We start from the raw sequence: 23,840 nt of genomic DNA on the forward strand, positions 1-23,840 counted from the left end.
TCTTCTTTGCATTGTCTAGCAGCTAATGGATTGATTTCTTGTGTTCCCTTACCATTTTAAAGCAATTTTTCTTTTCCTCCTCACTAATTGCAATCTTATCTTCTACATGTGAAATTCTATCCTCACATTGGTTCATTCTGCTGTGCAGACTTTCGATGGAGTTTTTAATCTCTTGGAAATCTGTTTGTATCTGTTTTATGGATTTCATTTGTTTCTTATGTTGGGGTTCCATCATGTTCCTCAGATCCTCTATTTTTTTATCTATGTCCTCTCTAGATTTATTAATCATGTCTTGCACCATGAGCACAATCTTTGCTGTTATCTGAGTAATTATTTATTTCATTTTTCCCAGATCCTCTTTTGTTGCCAGTTCAGAGAGTCCAGGTAGTTGAGTATCAGAGTGTTCCATCTTATTTCCCTTTGGGGTTGCTGTAGGTGATGTGGAACTGTTTTTGAGGCTTGTTTATGTGTTTTCTCATTTCCAAGGTGTGGGGCGGGTGCTTTTGGCACTCACGCGGCTCACCTTCTCTGCCCTAGGAGCTTGGGATGGCAGTGGGGGAGCTTCCTTCCAGGTGCTGGGATGGGCTGAGCTTCTCTGCCCTAGAAGCCTGGGATGGCGGCAGGGAGCTTCCTTCTGGGTGCTGGGACCGGCTGAGCAGGTCATAACTTCTAATGTGATATTTTAGTGGAGGAGACAGCTCTTTTATCTCACATGTAAACTTCTAGGGATTCAGATAGTTATTATTCCTCTTATTCTTAGCCAAAAATTATGTTCATCCAGTTTCCAGAGTAGTAAAAGATTTTACACTTTTCTAAAGTACTCCCTGATTCCATGTAAAAGAAGATGAGATAAAAAGCTGATTAGAAATAAGTAACCCAGGGCCAGGGATTTAGCTCAGTGGTGCTGCTGCCTGCCTCGAAAGCTCAAGGTCCTGAGTTTGATCCCTAGTACCAAAAAAAAAAAAGAAATAACCCAGTACAATCATTCATTAAAAATTTTTCCAGTAAAATGATACAACCACAGAATCAACAAAGATGCCTATCATTACCATTATTCAACATCATTCTAGACTGTAGTCACTACAATAAATTAAAAAAGAAGTCTTATAAACATTAGATGAAATTCATTATTTATATAGATGTGACTCAATAGTTAGAAAATCTAAGGACTATAAAAATATTAGAATAAAGGAATATGTAAATATACATAAGATTGTGTAAATAAATGTAAGATAAATATATATATATGTAATTTTAGTATATGTGCTGCCGAAGCAAGCACAGTGTGTATATATACCCATACATATGTAATCAACAAGTAATGGAAAAAACAGCATTTCAAAATGGTAAGAAAGAGAATGGTGCCAGAGGAGGCCGTGTTTTGATTCTCTCTGCAGTTTTCATTCAGTCTCTTCATCCTTTGTCCACATAAAATATAACCGAGCAAGTAATATCAACATCTAAATCTAGAGGAAAAAGAGAAAAAAAGATTCTTCTCAACCTGTTGAGCTTTTGGTTGCTGAGCAACCCAGTTTTGAACAACTTCAGAGGAGAAACCAACTGAATGTCAGGCTATTACAGGTGGGAGCAGAGAGAATAAAGGGTACAAAGAGATGATCTTGATGTCAAGGCAGAGTCTGTATCAGACCTAGAGCCTGCTCAAGTGCCAGAAGTGGGTGAAAGGCAATCACAGGACTAAATAAAGACTACCCAAAACAATGCAAGCTGTTCTTAGATATCTGACTTAAAATTCTCAATAAAGTTTTACTGTTTTCTCAAAAAAAGCACAAAAACTACAGAACACAAAATACGGCAAATGTGTAATACCTATTAAAAATATGAAAGGTCTAACTAATTGAATAAACAGTTTAAGTTCTAATATTCAATACTGTAAAGACGCAAATCATTCTGAATTAACCTAGACTTCTAATACCTTGTAAAACAAAATTCCAATGGATGTATTTTAAAATCAAATACAGTTATTCAAAAATGTATCTAGGAAAATAATTATTTCTGAAAAAGAAAAACAATGTGTATGTACTTCAGTGAATATAGTGGGGCTATTAATGTATCAAAAAGTGTAAGTTACAGTGATTAAAATCAGACAGTACTTAGATAAGAATAGACAGGTAAATAAGAGAATATTAATCCAGAAAAAGATAAAGGTATATATGGAAGTTTGGTATATGACAAAGGTAAAGTATTAGATCAGTGGGGGAAAAAAATCTTCCGTATTAGAATAACTACTCTGAAAGAAAACAAAATAAAACAAAACAATCAGATCACTACCTCACATTATGTAGACAAATATATTTCAGATAGAATAAAACCGTGAGAATGGCATGGGAGGAGGAAAAAGAATAAGTCCACCAATCAGAAAATATTAGAAGAAAACAAAAGAAGATATTTAAGCCTTGAAATATCCAGCAACAGTAAGACTACAAGGAAACAATGAAATACTGCTGGGATGAGTACACAGTGGTACAACAGTCTTTACATTTTAGACTCAGAAAGTCTACATCTATGTATTCATTTGGTGGAAATAATTATTCAAATGTATAAACATATAAGCTTGTGATTACTGTTTGTAATAGTGAAGAATCAGAAACACCCTAAATATATATCAAATAAGGGTCTGATTAAATAAAACACTACATTTTCAAACTACAGGATATTGGCTGGGTGTGGTGATACACACCTGTAATCCCAGCACTCTGGGAGGCTGAGGCAGGAAGATTGAAAGTTTGAGCCCATCCTAGGCAATTTAGTGAGACCTTGTCTCAGAATGAATAATACAAAGGGGTACAGATGTAGCTCAGTGCAAAGGCCCTGGGTTCAACTCCATGATCTCCCTCCCCAATACTCACAAAAAGAAAAAAAAAAAAGGGTATTGTATAATAAGGCTAAACAAGAAGGTACAATAATATGTAATACTAATAATGGCTAACATTTACATGCCTGTATATGTATCAAGTGTCATATGATACAATACTTTTTTAGGTAGCTACTATTATTATTCCTATGTTAAAGATGAAAAAATTCAGAGAATTTAATTAATTTGTCCGGGGGTCCCAAAGCTTGGGAGAGCTGGGATTTCATCCTGAACAATTTGTTTTAACATGCATGCTCTTACCAACCATGTTGTATTGCATTTCAAAACAGTGTCCATGGTAGAATATTAGGTGAAAACAGACAGACAACACACACACACACACACACACACACACACACACACACACATACTACTATGACAAAAACAAAACACAAAAAGCAAAATATGTAAATTGTGAGATACACATTAAATCATAGTATGAATTTTAAAAAATATATTTGTACCTGGAAAAAAAAATCTAAAATACAAAGTCCTAATAGTCGATGATTGTTTTTCAAAGTTATATAAGAGGTAATGTCAGAAAAATACTGTTATATTTTCATTTACCTTAGTATTAAAGTGACTACAGCAAGCACTTTGGATAAACCAAGTCTAATTGAACAAAATTACTTAAAAACAATTAAAAATTTAAAAAGTGTAATTCATTCCAATACATTTGTTGCACATCTCTATAATCCCAGCACTCAGGAGGCCAAGGCAAGAGGAACACCATGAGTTTGAGACCAGCCTGGGCTACACAGTGAGTTCAAGGGCAGCCTGAATCAGCGAGACCTTGACTCCAAAAAAAAAAGACACCTAACTTTGTTCTATATAGTAATTCAAATAAACTCAAACAGAAAATTAAGAATTGAGAACAGCTACTAAACTAGCATTTTTCAAACTAGGGTTTCAAACTGGGGTTTCAACCTCTTAGTCATAAAACCATCCACTCATTCAAGAGACATATATTGAATGCCTATTATATATGAGGCACCATTCTGGGTACGTGAGGTATACTTTGGTAAATAAAAATTGATTCCTCATAGAACTTACATTCTAGCTGGGAGTGGGAGAGGCACACATAAACATATGTTAAAAATTGGTATTTGTTATAGAAAAAATATGTAGCAGAGTAAGAGAAGAGCTAGAGGAAGGAGACCAGGCAGAGTTCAATTTTAAAATAGTTTGACCTCATTGAGACAATGACAACTGATCAAAAATGTAAAGGAATAGAGTTCGATAAACAAATATTGTTCCTGCCTAGAGAGGTGTGGGCTTATGACTAAGCCCCAGGGCACTGTAATGTTAAGATGTCAGAGAGAAAAGAAAGTAGTAAAAACACTGAGTAAAAATGCACTGGAATAGCAGGAAAACAGCCTGCATTCTGGAAGTCATTAAGGAAGAGATGATGGAACTATGTAAAATAATAATAGATTAATACAAATGAAGACAGAGAACAGACCATTAGTCTTTAGGAAGAGGTAAGTCACTGATAATTTTGATAAAAACTATTATGATGAAATACAAAAGCCTAATTGTACCGTATCAGTTTAAAGAGAGAATGGGAGAAGAGGAATTGGAGACAGTAAGACAACGCTTTCCATTTTGGTAGGTTCCAACCAGCATTTTTGTTTTTCTTTTGCAGTACTGGGGATTGAACCCAGGGAGCACTGAGCTGCATCTCCAGTCCTTTATAAAATTTTGTTTTGACAAAGTCTCCCTAAGTTTTCCAAGCTAGCCTCGAATTTGCAGTCCTGCCTCAGCCTACTGAGTAGCTGTGATTACAGGCGTGTCAATGCAGACACCCAGCTCAACTAGCATTTTTTAAAGAAATAGAGTAAAACTGTAAAGAAAAAAGTAAAATTTGAGTTTGTAAGTCACATGAAATTAAAGACAAAGAAAACATTTAGAATAGATCATATTAATGTTGCAAGAGCTATTCATGTTTAATCAAATGATTAAGAAATGATTCTATCACTGTTAAGAAAACAGTTCAAAAATGGCCTATGACAATGTGTTAAAAGCTTCATAAGTTGTCATTAAAAAAGAAAAAAAGTTTTAACTAAGAAAGAGAAACATTTAGCAAGCATTAAAAGAAATCACTCTGCAGGGGAAAGGTGTGTTCTACTTCATGGAGAAATGCAATCATTTCTGATCAAGAACTAATTATATAAAGGTCTTATTATGACAACAGGCTCTAAGAAAAAACTGGCCAACCCTGGCTCTTGCAGAGATTTTCTGACTAATGAGTTCTCAAGTTCCAAACAGACACCATCATTATAAGGCAACTTTAAAAAATGTTCTAAACTCAATTTTTTAAGTTAAATGAATCATATCAATGAAGACCAGAAGAAAACAAAATAAAAAGGCCAGTGAAAATCTACTGAGATTATTTTTTTCAAAGACTAATAAAGCAAACATGTATGACTATAACAATGAAACAAAAACCAAAAGTAGGTGTAACTTCCCTTAGCCCAAAATAGTTCACATTAGATGTCACTTCCTGGAGAAGCTGCCCAAACTCACAAATGGAGATTTACCATCCAGACTACTGGGTCCCTTAGCACCCATTACAGCTCTTACTACTTATCTGTCTACTTACTAGTTGTCTACTTGTCTGACTAAATCTCTCACTTGATTTAAATTCTATGTAGGTAAGGACTATGGCAGTGATGTTGAACCTATAGCATGTGTGTTGTTTTTCTTTTAAGGAAAAGATGTTAATCCATGAGTTGTTTTTTCTGAACTATCCAGGTTTAATTGCAGTGTTGGCACTTTGTGATAAATAAGTGGGTTTTGGGTTGCACTTTGGGCACTGACCTCTAAAAGGTTCCCTGTCATCAGACAAGGGTCATCTTTGGTCATCAGATCAGTGGCTCAATAAATCAAGCATTAAGGCAATTCTGACTTTGTGATAAGGAATTCAATGACCTCAGGCCTTAGCATAGTTTAACTAAAGTGAATAATTCTTACCCTGGTTCATCTGGGTGAGCTCCTGGAAGTTTTGCCTTTTGTGAGACACTATGTTCTTTTAAGGAATATTGTGCTAAATTTTAACATATTTAACACACTTAACATTGTGTTAAAATAAATTTAATTCTATCATATGGTTACAAAAAAACTTTAAAAAGATAAAATATACTGTAACATATACATTGATATACTTTTAAAGTACAACCTTGAGTTTATAAGAAAGAAAAAAGCCATCAAACTTAAGTTTCGTCAGTTATTTCTAAGTTTTAAAAAATTAGTACTTTTTGTCAAGTGTGGCGGTGCTATAACCCCAACAGTAGTAGTCCCAGCTACTTAGGAGGCTAAGACAGGAGGAACAACACAATTTCTAGGCCAGCCTAGGCAACTCATCAAGACCTTGTCTCAAAATAAAAGACAAAAGGGCTGGGGATGTGACTCAGTGTTAGAGCACCACTGAGTTTGATCCTCAGTACTGCAATCAATCAATCAATCAATATCAATATTTCGTACTTATATATTTTACTAGCAAAAAAGTAATAGTGGCACTAAATGTTCATTCAATAAAGAAAAAAACCTAAAACACAGATTCAGATCTTTTTTTCTGTCTAGTGAGATAAAAACCATTGTTTATTACTAGTAGAATATCTCAATCCAGTTTTGGAATCAATTGAGACCAAATGCCTAAAGTCATCCGGCTTTTTCATGGATAAAGAAATTCTCCTTTTTCCCCTCAAAACAATTTTAAACTTTTTTTAATCCCTTTATTTTCTAGGAGCTATTTCTCAAGCATAATCCCAGGACCATTTGTCTGAATATACTAGAATGTTTGTTAAATGTGGGATCCTGATGACCACCTGCATTAGTCTTTTTACTATTTCTGTAAGAAAATACCTCATACTGGATGCTTTATAAAGAAAAGAGGTCCACTTGGCTCACAGGTTTGGAAGATGAAAATCCACGATTTGACAGCCCTATTAGTTTAGTCTCTGGTAAGGGTCCCTTGGCTACATATCAATTTGGTAGAGGCATCGTGGTCAGACAGGAAGCCAGAAAGCGGGGAGAAACCAATCTTGCTTTTGTGTAATAGCATATTCTTAGGAGAATTAACACACTCTATAAGACCTCCATTAAGCCTTTCTGAGGACAGTGTCCCTAATAACCTGCACTAAGCTCCATATCCTGTGGACCAAGCTTCCAAGGCATGAATCGTTGGGGGACAAACCACATCCAAACCATGGCACCATCCCATCTGGGTTCTCATCAGTATCACAGTGGCTGCTATCATTTATATCTCTGGACCCTGTGCTGAGATGATGTATTGGTTAGGGTTCTCTAGAGGAATAAGATAAACAGAAAATATAGATATAACTACTGAAAGAGAAGGGACTGTTGCATTTTCAGTTGCATGCAGGATAGTCATATTGTGTTAGGTGGAATTATGAACTAGCTATCATCTTTATTTGGAGATTAACTCTGGTTGAAGGAGATGTGCTTGGGTATGAAGTTGACAAGGGGAGAGATGTGCGGGTTAGGGTGGAGTGTCAACTTGCTGGCTTTGGGATATGCCCCAGAGACTGATGAAGCATACTTCTTGCTGTGTCTGGGTGGGTCATGGAGGCATGGGCTTGGGGGTCTGTGTCTCTTGCCCCTTCCTCTCCAGTACTGTTCCCCTGCCATTTCCCAGCCACAATGACCCATGCATCTTTGCTCCATTATACCATTCCACCATTTTTCTTCCTTGTAGATAGAGGACTGAATCCCAGAAACCATGAGCTAAATTAAACATCTCCTCCTTTAAGTAGTGGGTGCTGAGTACTGTGTCTCAGCAATGGGAAAGCTGAAGATTAGTGTCAGGATGGGGGTAGGGTATTTTGAGTCCACAGAAACTCATTCACCCTGTTGGCTCATTTGAAAATTATATATATATCCTTTAAACATAGACTACCAGCCAAAAAGCTTATAAACTTCCTTTAACAGAGGTACCTCAGTTCACAAACTGAATTCTTTCCAGAATTAACTGGCTGAGAACCAAATCAAATTCAATGGTTAGGTTCAATGTTAACTTCATGGGGAAATTTGATTCAGTTCTTGTCCAATTCAGTCTGGAACCAGAATCATGGAAAGAATTAAGCTCATGAACTGAGGTACCACTGTATTACTACTTCTTAAATAACTGAAATAGGGATGGAAAATGTGCTGGACTTTGAAGATTCAGACTTAAGTTTCTGATCTACCAGTTAGAGAAAAGTCAATGTTTCTGTCCTTGGTTTCCTTATTTGAAAGAAAATGGGATAACTCCAGATGAGTTCTCAATTGATGGAGAAAAGGAACAGAATAAATTTCCCTAAGAAGCGGGGCAAATTTTTCATTATCTCCAAGCCAAGATCTATGGCTACTGGTACGAGTGCAGTATCTTTCAAGTCCAGCTGATCCATCATGTTCCTGTAAGTTAAGGACTCTGATTTATATCTACTTTGAAACTTTATCAAATTATACAAAGATCTGTGAATTTTAGAAGTCTGAAAAACTCCCTGTCTTGTGTTTGATTTCTAGATGGGTGTTTAGAAATTCTCTCTAATAGAAGGGTTAATTTTTCCTCTGAAAGTCCTTTATAACTCATCAAGAAAAGCAGGTGGATTTATCTAGCACACTGATGGGTCAGCATCATTTTTATTATTTTGTTGCCAATAGTTTCTCTTTTTTTTTGGTACTAGGGATTGAACTCAGGACCTTGCACTTGCGAGGCAGGCGTGGTGCCACTGAGCTAAATCCTCGCCCCCCCCCCAATAGTTTCTTTCTAAAACTTAAATATTCTTATATAATGTTATAGAGTTGAGTGAAAAAAATTAAGTCACATCCTATATAAGGTGGACATCATGCTTTAAGGAAAGGATATAGAAGACCTGCAGAACCACTGCACACAAGCCAAACCATGACACATATGACAAATGCACACTCACATGTTCCCCCACACCATTAAAATGTTCACAATGAGGCTGTAATTCGTACATCTCCCTACTCTGTACCACTGGTGGTACATGTATGATTGTCCCATTGGGTGGCTTGCCGGGGCAAGCCACCCGATGGAATAATCATGCATGTAACACTGGTGCTTCAAGTCGGTGGGAATGTGTTAATGTCTGCTGCATACATTTAAAAAATTTCTGATATAAAATTGTCTTTTTTTACTCATATAACATAAAAATTTGCCAATATTATCCTAATTTCTTATAAATACTTTTTTTTTGTTTTTAAAACAGAGCCCTGCTATATTGTCCAGGCTGGTCCTGAACTCCTGGGCTCAAGTGACCCTCCTACCTCAGCCTCCTGAGTAGCAGAGACTAAGGTAGGTACCAATATGCCCAGCTCCATATAAATATTTTTTAATGCTCATCAAATATTTCACCAAGTAGATGAATGGTTATATAAGCATAGCAGTTTCTAGGAAAAAAGAGTTTTTCAAGAGAAATACTACCATATGTACTTTTTAATTGTTTTGTTTTTCCTTCTTAGCACAGTACTGGGATTGAACCCAGAACCTTTACTGCATCTCCTTTTTTGTTTTAAGTATTTTAGATCTTGGCAATGAACAATAGAAGATACAAATAGCTTGAAGTCAGACTTGGATTAGAGTGTTGATTTCATCACCAGCTAAGTAATAATAGGCAAGTCAATCTCTTATCTATGATTCAGTTTCCCCAGGACAAGAGTATGGATAACAGTATCTACCATAAAGATGTACTGTTTTACTTGGGAAAATGTACTGAAAGTGCTTAATACAATGAATGGCACATGACTAGCCTTCAATCAATGATGGTGAGTGTTGGCACCATTACTATTATTGTCTAAGGTTCTTCATCCTACTTTGGAATTGGCATTCTTGCTGACTCTCCCCCAAGAATGGCAGTGCCAGAAAGGTTCAGAAGAAACAGGTTCTTCTAGGACAAAGGAATCTATGAATTTGGGAGTTCCTAACTGAAGGAGGAAGATAATCACCAGTCATGAAATTAAAACAGAAAACCCAGCAAAAGTAAAATGGGTATTTAAAACAGGGATTTTTACTTGAATAAAAGACAAAAGAGAATTATTCTAGCTCAAGTTTATAAATACACAGAAATCATTTATTGGGATTTTAAAAAATGGAATAAACACAGCTTTTCAGTGGCAATTGACTTTCTAAGGGAAGTTGTTCTCCAGATAGCATGAAATTAGTTTTGCATCTTACGCTGCACCTGGTAGAGCACTAATATTTGTATTATTAAGTTTCTGTACTTAAAAATGCTTTCAGTGTGAATTTGCCTCCTACTGTGCCCATCTGTTCTTTCCCTGTGGGCCCAGAAGAAACAGGACCTAAAAAATGTTCAGTTTTCAGAATATATTTTCACACATGCATTTATATCACCAAGGAAAATTATAAGACTATGTGTAAAAACTTAGTTCACACTTGATTTTTCTTTCTCACTATTCAAACGGTCATTTTTATGGGAGATTAAAAAGTTACCATACATATGAAGTGAAGCTAAGGCTATAAATGATTATAACTTCAAAAGGTATTTTTCAGGTATAGTAATTGATCTTTCATACCTGGTAATAATACTAAGATATTTATATTAGATAAATAGTTTATGAAATACCCAGTGTTAATGTGGACACAGCCAACTACTTAAGTAGGGGAAGGTATCAAGGCAACTGCCTATTGCTTATTGCTTCTAATCAAATTTAGTAATTATCTCCTTCAAAGGATATATAAGCCCTGTGATACTGTTTCTGTACCCAATCAAGTTAAGGATGTGGTAAACTTGCCCTCCCTGACTTTCCTTGCCATTATGTCAAACTGACTGGATTCCAATGATTGTATCTAAGCTGTCTTCATATAGTATCAATATGTGACCAAATAATCACAGGTTTTCCTTTAAAAACCGTATAAGTTCAGAAACAAGGTAAGACCAGCAAAGGAATAGACGGTTACTACATTAAAAACACCATAAGCTAAGAGCATGAATTCAAGATATACACAAATATTCTTAGACACAACATGGCTACTTATGAAACTTTTTGGCAAGCAGAGTTCTGGAGGAAGGTGTTATTGGCAGACTTAGAGCAGACAAAAAAAGAAAACAAAACAAAAAAATTACCTCAGCAGCTGCAAGACTGATGCATACTCCTCTGAATCCCATATGTTCTTTTCTAAACATGTGCAGTACAACTCTCTGATCTGTAAATGAACATTTGTGAGAAACAAAAATGAAACGCTAAATTGGCAAAATCATATATGGTCAACACCCAAAAATTTAATGCTATTAAAAACAACCATGGTAGTGGATGCCTATAATCCCAGCATTCAGGAGGCTGAGGCAGGAGGATCACTGCAAGTTCAAGGGCACCCTGGGCTATATAGTGAGGTTAAGGTCTGCCTGAACTAACAGCAAGACTCTCAAAAAAACCAAAACAAAACAACAAAATAAAACCAAACCAAAATAAAAGTCACAACTGTTTTCTTTAATTGACAACAGTGCTCACTTTGGCATAAAAGTAAAATGAGACTATACTGGGATTAACTGACATTACCAGCCACTCTGTAAAAAGAAAATGATAAAAATGTAGGGAGGGTGCTTATTGATTGTTCAATGGCAGATATCATCTCAGAAATAATCACTGTTACACTGTTACACACTTATATTTGTTCTATAAAACTTGAGTTAAGGATCTGCTAAGTAGGAATTCTTCCATTATCAGCTACTCTACAGATGGTCCATAGGGTCAGCTGAGCATTCTCTTTTAATTCTTGGTGTAATACAAACTTAACCAGTAAGCATTCTCAATCAGATTTCTTTTTCCAGATCCCTACTAAGATAGGCTCTCTCTCTGCAGGTGAAAAAGAAGTGTTAAACAAGAAAGGTTTAAGTGCCTTAGTACAAATACATTGTAGGGGGAAAACTATCACTGTAATTCAGGTAGCTATTTCTAGCTGTGGCCATCAGAACAAAATAGACTGTTTCAATTACCAGTTCTGTATATAGCTGGAATGGATTGTTCTCTTATTGTAAGAGTTGGATCTATTTTAAATTCTAACGCCTGACTGCTACAGAAATCAAAGCCAGAAAGTACTATTCTTCCTACTTTGCAGATTTCAAATGAGGAAGTTTTATTTACCTGTCGACCTAGTGGGTACTTGGGAAGAGAAGAGGTGAAATTATGAAGACATCTCAAAACCAGGAAGTAATTCACATGGTAAATATGTAGGTCTTCTAGTAATGATTGTGTTTCCTCCTAAAAATCACAGGATATACTCTTAATATGTAAAGCAGTAACATAAAATAATAAAATCTACTTCATGGATAAATGTCTATTTTCTAGAAAACTGATAAAAGGATTCACAGCTATAAATTAGCCTCCTTAATTCATAAAAGTTTGAAATACACCAGGATAAAGCTGAGTATTTTTTTATTTAGTATCAAGTCTGGTGATATTCTGCACAGATCAGATTTTTTACTGTAATTTAATCTCTTTAAATATCTCCAGCACTGCTACAATATCTTGACCCCAAAATTACAAGTGTGCAAGACAGCAGCTTATCATATGCCTGCCTGACAATCACCTGATATATGCTACAGGGAGGGAAGGGCCACTGCCCTCTGCCTTATTGGCATTAGAAGGGTGAGGAGATCCCCAGAGTGTACTGTACCAGTGTAATCAATCAACAGTTGCTGAAGGTCTGCTTATGATTTACTAAAGTTGTACTGCTTGAGTGTGTCTGGAGGGGAAAAAAGAAATTGGAAGAAACACAGCTGATTCTGATTAAATCCCTACCTCTCACTGAGACTCTCCAACACTGGTTTTACACAATTTACTACTTGAGACAAGAAAAATGAAAGGAAGAAATCTAAGGACAACAAGCTTAATAGTTTATACAATCCAGCAAGTATAATATGAGGCATAATGTCTTAAAAACCTTGGTTGACTAATCTTGCAAATCATTTTCTTAAGGTTCATGGGGGGTGTGTGTGTGTTATGTTTTATATGGTATTCTGACATTGTTTAGAAATTATAATAAACTAAAAAAATTATAATAAAAATTAATTATAATAAAAATTATTAATTATAATAAAAATTTATAATAATTATAATTATATTATAAATTATAATAATTATTATAATAATTATATTATTGTTATAATAAAATTATAATAAACCATAATCCTATAAAGCATTTTCCAGGCCTCAATTTCTTTTATAGCTGTTTACTTCTGTAACATCTTCTTAAGATTATTATTTGTAGTATAGGCTTCACATTTTTTTCCTCCTTTAAGAAGTCAAATAAAGGATTTTAAATGCTAGGCCAGTGGTGGGGAACCTATGGTATGAGTGCTACAGCAGGCTGTTTGTTATCATTGAAAGCTCTAAAAGGTTCGCCATCACTGCACTAGGCTGTGTCTTTCTTTCAGTAACTTTTTGCAGATTATTTTCAATGATCAACCGTGCAGAAAATAACACCTCATTTATCAATAAACTCAAGCAAATCTGATATATTTTTTTCTAAACTGTAACTCATTTAGAAATAAATACCTTGGTCAACAAAGTTTGAGTCATTATTTGAAAGTACAATGAAAGAAAAGCTCTTAGAACCCAGATGTTTCTTCCTCCTATTGTTTGAGTTTATTAGTAATTCTTAAAAGCCTACATTTCAACAAAAGCAGACATAATCACAGAGTATTTTTATTCTATTTTTACTGTAAGCTATAACACGAGATTGTAAAAAGCTATTGTTTGCTGTGATGTATGCTAAAATAGATTTTAAATAAGGGAGGGAGTATTCTGAAGAAAAGGAATCTATTACTGAATAATAATCATTCCTTTCACGATTTTTGTTCTACCTATTTTCTTTTGCTTTGTGGAGTAAATATATGTACAAGTACCTGAATGGTGCAATAGATTTGAAGATCTTCATTGCACTTACTTGGATGAGGTGAAAAAAGAAAAACAAGTACAGGGCAATGTTGCATATTCAAGGAAATACGCCCTGGAGAGAGTGAGATGAGGGATCTGAACATGTTTTCCTCTTAAGGTACTTTTATTCCTTCATGCGATGTGATTGTTTAAAAACTGTTTTGAGTTGTTATTTTTTCCCCCATAAAACACAGACTATTTTTCCTCTGATGCTCAAGTAAGGAAAGGGAAGCTTGTTTCCAATACTGGAGGAAAAAACTGAGGGAAAGTCTTTGTACCTTTCTAATGGATTTTTCAAAGTAATTTGTGACCATCCCAGTTTGCCTTATTTACTGACTTCATAACTTAAGAAAGATTCCTCTGTTATATCTTTGCTCTTTTCAGTTGTAACAGAAAATATTACAAATGATTAACTTTTTCATAGAATCAGTCCTCTAAGTTCTCTGTCTTACAGTTTCTTCTGTTTTGTTTATTTCTATATTAGTACCTAAATTAATAATGGACACACATCTACCAAAGCCAGGGCAATTTCTAATGTATTATTTTAATACATTTAAGATATTATTTTATAAATTCAAACCTATAAAGTTAATATATGACAAAAATTCCTACTTAATGTGCTATAGCAGGACCACACTATACACATGCAAACATAAAGCCTGTTAAGACATTACTCTTACTTCTATTCATGAAATTTTTTCTCAGTCATCTTTTCCGTATACTAGTCATTGTTGTTCTATTATTGGGATGGGATGACTCCTGTTAATACAGATACACTTTTTTTTTTTTTGAGACAGGTCTTACTATGTAGTTCAGGTTGACCTTGAATTCACTATAGCCTAGGCTGGCCTCAAACTTGCAGCAATCCTCCTGCCCCAGCTCCCAAATGCTTGAATTACAGGCATGCACCACCACACCTGCTCACTTTCTCTGTTACTGAAACACGAAGACTACTTAGTCTTTATTGACTTGACACAGTTACAGGAATAGTACTATCTCTCTGCTGTAAGAAACACAAGAGCAAATACAAGTACCCTTCTCACTTTTCCTCACTAATGGCACTCCAACTTTAGAACCTTTCTATATGTTGTCTTAGAAATTTTTTCCTCCAAATTCTTGCACAGTAAGTCGTATTCTGTTAGGTCTTAACTCATAATTCACCTTCTCACAGTGAGGCCCTTATCTAAAATTTCAATTCCACTCCCCATACACATCGAACTACACATTCCCTGTCTCCATTTCACTGTTAGCATTTACACTAGAATATATATTTTACTTATTTATCTTGTCTGTCTTCTTGGTAGACTGCAAACTCCATGAAGCAGGAATTTTGTCTGTTTTATCTCTATTTTCTTACTGTAGCACCTAAATTAATAATGGACATGCTCAAAAAATATCTGTTGAATGAAGAAGTATATTCATAAATGACAGCCACCATTCAGTCTAAATAAGAGCAACCACTTGTCTTGCTTAGCCTATATTTGAATATTCATTTTTCAAATGAAGACAAAAATCTGAATTGATAATGTAAAATTTCTCAACTTGTGTTAAAAGTTGACTTAAAAAAAAAAGATACTGATGTAGAAAACACACTTATATTATTAAGCTGTGAACTGCCACTTAAGGGTAAGATACTCTTTGGGAGGCAGGTGCCAGAACCACTGAGTTAATTCCCTAGCCCAGTAATATACTCTTTTAAGTCTGTCAATTCTAACCTCATTAATCCTGTCATTCATTCAAAAATGACTCCTATATTGGGTCGTTTATGAGGTGTGATAAAAATATAGTGTTTAAATAAAAAATATTTATTACAGTAAAAGACACATTACCATTAATCTGCCTCAAAGCATTTCACCTTGATTTGAGCATACTTACCCATTATTCTTGACACTTTCTGAATCAGTTCTGGAAGTCCTTTTTTGAATCTTTAGTTGCACTGTCATAGCTTCCTTGATGTCCTAAATCTATTGAAAATTTTTACATTCATGGTCATTTTGACTGGGAAAGACCCAGAAGGCACATGTTGCCAGATCTAGTGACTAAGGCAAATGCAGATATACTGTAATATTTTTACAAACTTTCCCACTGGATGTCATGCAGCAGCAGCATTCACTGCATTTTTTATCATACTTTGTAAAAATACTCATGAAAGAGAACTTCCAGAATTGCTTCAGAAAGTGGTAAGAACTACGGGATAAATGTTTTCAAAATGAGGAGTATTCTGAGGGGGATTAACAGCCATGTGTCTTTGTAATACATTTTAATTTTATAGTTATAAAATTTCAATTCATTTTTAACATTCACTATATTTTTCAATCACCACTTGAACTTATGGTATATAATCGTTTTCTTTAGAGAAGTCAACATGTACATAAAACTTAAATATATACACAAGGAAAAAACAACTGGGAAGAATTACATTTGCCATGATACTTTGCTTTTGCATTTACTTCTCGTCTAATTTCCATAGCATTTGCCACTTTTGTATCTAGAATTGTATGGCTGAGGTAAAGAGTAACCTAGAAGATTTAAAGAAAGCACATGACAACAACTGCAAATTTTTGTCATTTGTTCTTTTCAGTCAATTCACTGATCTGTAAAAGCTGGCAAAAGAGGTAATATTGCCCTTTGGAATTAAGAGGTAATAGGTAAAAGTACAACATCTTCTCATCATCTTGCTATAAGTCAGCCTTACTTTTCTTGTTAGTGAGAAATGCTAGCTGGCAATGTTTGCCAGACTTGACTCAGTATATTACAGCTATCTGAGAGTGCTAAGCCAGAGCTTTCTTCTAGCTCTTAGATGGATGAGTGCTAGTTTTTTCCTATCTCTGCCTTTTGTTTTCTGTACTCTTGCCCTGGCATCTTACATCAGGAAGGGAATGTGATGAAATGTTTGGATTTAAATTGCTAATTCCTGACACAGCAGGCTAACGCCTAGCTCATTTATTCATTTAAAAAAATTTTCTAATAGGTAGATCATTTAATCATGTGTGGTAGATGACAGCATTTTTCCTTCTTTCTTACACTTATTATTTTTTTCTAATAGATCTTCCTCCTCTTTCTGCCTTTGAGGTCTATCAAAAATGAAGAAAAAAAAAAAAGTGAAGAAGAGCTGCTAGCAAAAATGAAAAGCAAGCCTCCACCATAATCCTGAACTAATTTTGTGCCTTATGTTCACAAATCACCATGATATGCTAAATGATGAAAAGAAGTCCTTTCTTTACCTTTAATTTGCTCTGTGATCTCAGCTATCTCACTTCTTTCCTTGGCTAGTTCTTCAGCAAAGGGTGCTGACTTAGCTTATCTAATAATAATCTATACAATTCTAAGAAGTTCAAGATTTATTTCCCATTCTTTATGGATTTAAACTCCGGTTAGGCAAGCAGGCATAGAAACACTGAAACATTAACAAGTCAGAATAATAAAACTTCAAATGTCACCTGCGAGGGATTGAATACCTTTTCTATACAGCACAAAGTTTAATCCTTTAAGGGATGAAGCTATGCCAAAGAGCTACAGTATAAGGACGAGTTGAATATAATTATAAAAACTGATTTCCTTATATAAAGTATATGGAATTAGTCATTCATTAAATATCCTGAACATAATTAATTTCTTCTGCCAGAACAGGATCAACATGAATAGCAAATCACTACAAGTAATGTAGACAATGGAGCTGGGAGAGAACACAGCATCAGCTATGGTGTTGTTAATTTTTTAAAAAGCAGCTCAGAAAGGGGCTGGAGATTTAGCTCAGTAGTTTTGCCACCTGCTGCGCAAGCACAAGGACCCGAGTTCGATCCCCGGTACAAAAAAAAAAAAAAGCAACTTAGAAATATTAATGTGGGGTGTGTGTGTGTGAGTATATAATGACAAAACCATATATAGTTTTGTGGGAAGAAGAGGGTTGCTTCCCTTTTTTTCTTTAACTGGAGCAGCAGCATACAGGGGGACATGATACTTGGGCAGCTTCACACAGATGCCTGATTACAAAGGCCGAAGCTGTCTCTTACTAAGTGGTTTTCTAAAAGCTTCCCTGAATTTACATTTCCTTTTAACTTGCCATAATATCTGAAAACTCCATTTCTGATTTCTCACATACTAATAAAGAACCTGAGGCACCTCTTGACAGCTTGCACTAATTCTCCATGAATTGTTTTACAAAGTATATGGGGTTTTAATGTCAGGCCTGGATATTAATGCCAGATACCATTTACATTTACTAACTGTGATACTTTCAGACAGGCAAGTTACTTAATAATTTAAGTCCCTCTTCTTATTGAGGGACCTAAAAGATGTGGTGGCTGGGGCTCATAATGAGACAATGAATAAAAACTACCTACTAATTGGGAAAAGCTGTTAACAACCCCCTCTCCCCCGCCCAGAACATATGCACATAAGGTATAAAAGGAAGAGTTGCTCACAATTTAAAAAACCTTCCCAGTGTCAAGGCAGAGTGTTTTTCTTTATTATCAGAAAATGATGGCAATTATGCAAACATGATGTGAGGCCATAATCTTCTTCAAAGCTGTCTTTAATATCTGACTTGAAACAAACTGCAGACACAAACAATAGTAAAAATTGCATCTTTTAAATTATAGTAAATTTGAAAGCTCTGTATAAGACACTTTTGACAGCTTAATTTTTCATGAAATATATTTTCACAAATTAAAGATTTTAGTAGTATAAGAAAAAAAAATGAGGCAAGCAAGTAAGGATAACCAAAGCAACACTATGATAAAAATATATAGTTCTCAGGGCTGGGGATTTAGCTCAGCGGTTCGGGCACCTGCCTTGAAAGCACAAGGTCCCGAGTTCGATTCACAGTACCAAAAAAAAAAGTCTCTTATCCTATTTCATTTAAAACTTTACTTGTCTAAATAGTAACTAATTTATCTTCAATTACACATAATTTGGTGTCAAACCTAATGTGGCACTAAAGTGAATTTTTACTGGGGAATCAAAATGATGTTAGCAACAATTATTATTTTGTTTAATGAAAAGTAAATGATGAATAGGGGGAGGCCTGGGCAGCCAGGAGGGTGGGGCTCAGGAAGAAGATGCTACAAAGCTGAAGGCATTAAGTCTGAGATGAGTAGACAGATGAGTAGACAGGGGTCCTCAGCCCTGCCATGTCCCCTTTAAGGAACCAAAGTTCCACTCTTCCCGAGTCATGTTGGGGCCGATGTTACTGAACCTGTAAATTGGATGCCAGGGATGAGGGAATGGAGAGGGACCTGACCAGAGCCTCAGTCTGACATTGCAAACCAGGGATGGGTGGGAGCTATGGGAATTGAGGCTGCCCAGGACTCCTTTCCTAGGATGCTCCCAGCTTCAGTCACCCTCTTTAATTTTCTACCAGGAACTCCTCTCCCTACTTCACCTTGCTATTTATTGCTATAATTTATTGACCTCAAAAATGCTGCATAACAGACCTCATTTGGGACAGGGAGGGTCCCTAGGGCTCGCCCCCTCCACATGGCAGGGCCCTGTGGGGCCCCGTGCTGAGGGGAGCCTCTCTGTACCTTATCCATCAGTTGCTTCCCCCTGCCCCTCTGGGGGCCCCTGGTTGGGCACTGGCCTACTTGCAAATACCCCGAGGGGGAGGGGAAGGGATGAGTTTATAGCTGTTTTGTTTTATTGGAACTGGAAGAAGGATCATGTTCTACTATGCCCTCCCAGAGAGTGGGAGAGACACTGGGATCGCACTCCTGTACTGGCCACCGCCATTGTCACTCATCACATTGAGTTCACCTCCCTCGAGAATTTGGATAAATTGAGGTCAGAGCTGCAGGTACACAGCCCTCCAGTGTCACAGAAAAGAGATTCACTGATGACTGATCTCTCCATTCAGAAGCATGCAGTCTTTATGTAAAGTGATGAGAAACTGTTATTTTATGATCTTTTCATTAAAAGCCTGATTTAAAAAAAAGTAAATGGAATCATCAAATGCTAGAGTCAAAAGGAACTTTAAGGACTATATGGTTAACTTCCTATTATAGGGTTTGAAAGCTACAGATTCACCACGTTTGAATTAATGCAAGCTTGTGCAAACTTATTCTGCCTATTAGAAAAACTTGATTAGCATCTGTCAGAGTATACCTCCTGACCACTGTGCCTGGCTGCACTGTACAACTCAGAAATGCAAAACTGCAAAGAAATTTTAGTATTTCATCAGCTATTGGTGGCCTTCGAAAGCCCCACACCTTAGTAGAAAATTCCTAGTAAGTCTTCCACAAATATACATGGTTCAGGCAAATGAATTTTTTAAATGAAAAGTACACTTTAAAAAAATTCATTCCTGAAGCTGATTAAGTGCAAAGCTGGCATGCTGGTTTGAAGCAGTATCTATAAAAGTTATGAATCCATAATTCTGAGGGAGTTGGAGGGTTTAACATCTTGAGCCCATTGATTCTCAAAGAATGGTCTCCAAATAAGCAGCAGCAGCATCTTAAACCTTGCAGAAATGCAAATTCTTAGGCCCCACTTCAGAGTTATGAAAATAGACACTTGGGGGTGAAGTCCAAAAGTCTGTGTTTTAACTAGACCTTTGTGTGATTCTGATGCAAACTAAACTTGAGAACCACTGGTTTAGCTCATCAGGGCAGGAAACAAAGCAGATTTTTAGGACAGAAACAGTCTATATAAATTTCTCTGGAGTATATTTTGAGATTTGTCTCTTAGAAATGTACATATAGAAAATGGATACAAAATAAAAAACTCTAAATGTAGGCATGTCTATATGACAAGAATATTGGATATAGTTATATATAGTATATGTATAAAGTACAAAAAATTATGTATTCATATTAATATCTTACTTTTTTTTGTTAGTGGGGATTGAATATCTTACTTTTTATGGTAGCAAAAAAATGTAATAGTGGCATTACTTACACATCTACAAATTTTATAGCTATATTTGTTTTCAACTCACTTTCACTTTCTGAATAAACTTTGCCACTAATGCTATGAAGAAATCATACTAGGAATTATTATCCTATTTTATAGATAAGAAAATTGAGGCTTAATTAAGGTAAGTGTTTTTTTCTTTTTTAAAAGTACACATAGCTAATAAGTAGCTGGAGTTCAAATGCAAGATTTCTGAGGTGAATAACAAGATTTTGCCCTATATCATTTAGTACCATATTATTATCATTAATTTTTATAGAACTATAAAAAGAAGTATGAGGATAAAATATTCAAAGATACTTTTATTCTAAAGTAGAAAATCAACAGACACACATTATTAATTTTTTTCATAAACATCTGCCCTTTGAATTTAACAGGTAGCCTATAGATAATTTTTTTAGGACAAGAGTACAAACCTTTGTACTTCTTCATATTTCTGACTGTGTATCTTGAATACAGCAAAGATAACAAACAGGGCTGATAGTCCAAAAGAACATGTATACTATAAATATACAAAAAGTCACTGAAAAATATGTATAAATGTCAGGCTATTTTTATAAGAGATTAGACACTGCCGTCCTTTATCATCTCAATGCTTAAAAGTTTCTCCAAAAAAATTCTAGCTTCTGAAAATACACTGTGAAGGTATAGAAAGGTCTAACAAGAAACACACTTAGCAACTAGCTGACTCCAGAGAGCTAATCCAGCTAATCTTAAATGAAAGACATAATATCAGTTCTCACTGATTCTTAAATTTCTTCTCTCAGAAATAACCTGCATATGGTCTAAGGACTTTCTATTCTGCTCTGTAAAGGTGATACAGATTATTAAAATGATTACTGAACCCAATCTAAAGTTGACTTTTTTATTACAGCCCACTGTGGATTCTGCAATGAAAATAATGTTCAACAGAGGCCATTCACAAAATTTTTTGAGATTCTTATAATGTAGGTTAACTGGTATTTAGAAGCAGATAGAATACATGCCCTCTAGGAACTAGCCTTCTTTGTTCAAAATTTGAAAACTGGGCTGAGCATGTAGATCAGGGGTAAAGCATTTGCCTAACATATGTAAGGCCTGGGTTCAATTCCCATCATTGTCAAATAAATAAGAAAGCTGTATATATCAGCAAAATTCACACACTGCACTAGGGCTTGCCTTGATGTTATTACAATATTCTAATAGCTTTTTTCTTAGATAGGCAAGAGGAGTAAAAAAAATAAATGAGATATGTTTCTAAATGTTCATCAACAAAAGATTTATTAAAATGAAAATATACTCATTCAACAGAATACATATTCCACTCTTTAGTAGTAATATAGAATGACTTTTAAGATTAAGTACAAAACAAAACAAGATGCAGGATAGTACATTTACCTTCTTAAGGTGAGAGCCCTTAAAATATATGTAATTGCTTGCATATATGGAGACAAACTCTAGAACAATACCTAAGAAACTGTTAACACTGACTACGTCCAGGAAAGAGAAATGGGTACTTAGAAGACAGAGGTAAAAGGGAGACTTTGCTTATTTAATTATGTACCATGTCCAAGTATTATGTATTCAAGAAAGAAAAAAAGATCTTTTGATATTCTCTATGTTGTATGGCTAACATAACTTTCTAAACTCATTACTTCTTTTGTGGCATTATGTTATAAATATGTAATAATATATTTTCAAATCAGATCAATACTCATTTAGAAGTAGGTGCCAAAACTGCTTGACTTTTCTATGCTTTTATTTTTATTTTTTTGGTACTGGGGATCAAACTAGGGACCTTGTGCTTGCAAGGCAGGCTCCGGAACCACTGAGCTAAATCCCCAGCCCATTCTATGCTTTTATTTATGTTAGCCTTTAAAGGAACATTAAAATGAGATTGCCTGAAGATTCCAAAACTGTTAGGTGGAAAGAAATCCACAGAGCAGATCTCTATAGATCTAAAACTGCTTCCAAAGGAGACTATAAAAGAAATCTAGTGTTCTTGCTAATATTTTTTAAGTCTTTTTATGTTATCTACATGTACAAACTTATGATAAATCTAATCATTATATACAGCAAACACGTACTAATGAAAAAAAATACAAAAACAGAGCCTATCTTTTTGAGTTCAGGTTTTGTATCATCTTTAATATTCACATTGTAAATGACTATTAAGGCTTAGTACTTCATTATGCAAATATTAGGATATACAGATACATTTCATAACATTTCAAAGAATAAATGTGTATTTGTATATTCTTTTTTATGAAGAAAAAAACGAGAATGAAACTGAAACAAATATTCACATTCCTACCTTCAAAAATCTGTCATTGGTCAATAGTGCAACTTGCTTTTCTGAAGCTTGTTTTTCCACGTACCTAAAAGCCATACACACAAAAAAAGAATATTAAACAGTCTATGTATTTGCATTAACATATTGAGAAAAATAACTACGTTGACCGGTGGTTACATTTTTTCACGTCTTACTAAAAAATGAACTTAAGGTGACAGTCTTGGCTTAATGGTAATTTTTAACTTCTTATATCATGTACACTTAATAGTCTAATTATAAACAAAGGCTACAGAACCCAGAAAAAAATTTATTTCTAAAAATAACTGGAGAACTTACAAATTGTTCCTTTGTAAAAATATTTTCTTTATTGCAAATTTTAAACAACAAAGAAATCCCACTATTTAAAAAAGAATGTATTGCTATAAACAACAGCAACAAAATTATTCTCTCCCTCACTTCAAAAACAACTGGATCTGAAGTCCCTTATTCTGGCCCAAACTTTGGTGTGTGTTAAATATGTACTTCTTCTTTTTACCTCCTAAATGATGGAAGACGACGGATGTTTTCACACTGGTTAACTGATAAAAAATTTATCCTTCTCTTGGCTTCTGGGAGACTGCAGCACAGAACACTTAGGGGCTGGGAATAAAAATGCTCTAATAGCGAAAGCTGAAAGAAATGTGATATTAAATATATTTATTATATTTTGCCAGTACTTTTCTGTCTGATTTGCTCAATTGTAAGGCTTTTTTTTAAAGAGCAGAAGTATTTATGGCACTAATAATATATTTAATAATGTCATATTAACACTGTAAGTAATACATAAATGGCTATATGCCTCTAATATTTCTAAAGCTCCAATTTTGA

General features: G+C 35.0%; 1 protein-coding gene across 13 annotated transcripts in view; it reads right to left on the reverse strand.

Moving 5' to 3' along the window:
- The window catches only part of Orc3 (origin recognition complex subunit 3), a 79,719-nt gene that overhangs the window by 18,326 nt on the left and 37,553 nt on the right, over positions 1–23,840 (reverse strand). For all 13 annotated transcript variants that reach the window (XM_087188023.1, XM_004860231.3, XM_004860230.3 and 10 more), the window contains 4 exons: positions 23,509–23,642; positions 22,995–23,058; positions 11,999–12,115; positions 10,981–11,060 (listed from right to left, as the gene is read on the reverse strand). In XM_087188023.1, the coding sequence (XP_087044149.1) occupies positions 10,981–11,060; positions 11,999–12,115; positions 22,995–23,058; positions 23,509–23,642 (395 nt within the window). The remainder of the gene's footprint in view (positions 1–10,980; positions 11,061–11,998; positions 12,116–22,994; positions 23,059–23,508; positions 23,643–23,840) is intronic.

The sequence above is a fragment of the Heterocephalus glaber genome, unplaced genomic scaffold (assembly GCF_053883595.1).
Source record: "Heterocephalus glaber isolate CG9 unplaced genomic scaffold, H.glaber_assembly_v1.0 deba00001523, whole genome shotgun sequence".
NCBI classification, from domain to species: domain Eukaryota; kingdom Metazoa; phylum Chordata; class Mammalia; order Rodentia; family Bathyergidae; genus Heterocephalus; species Heterocephalus glaber.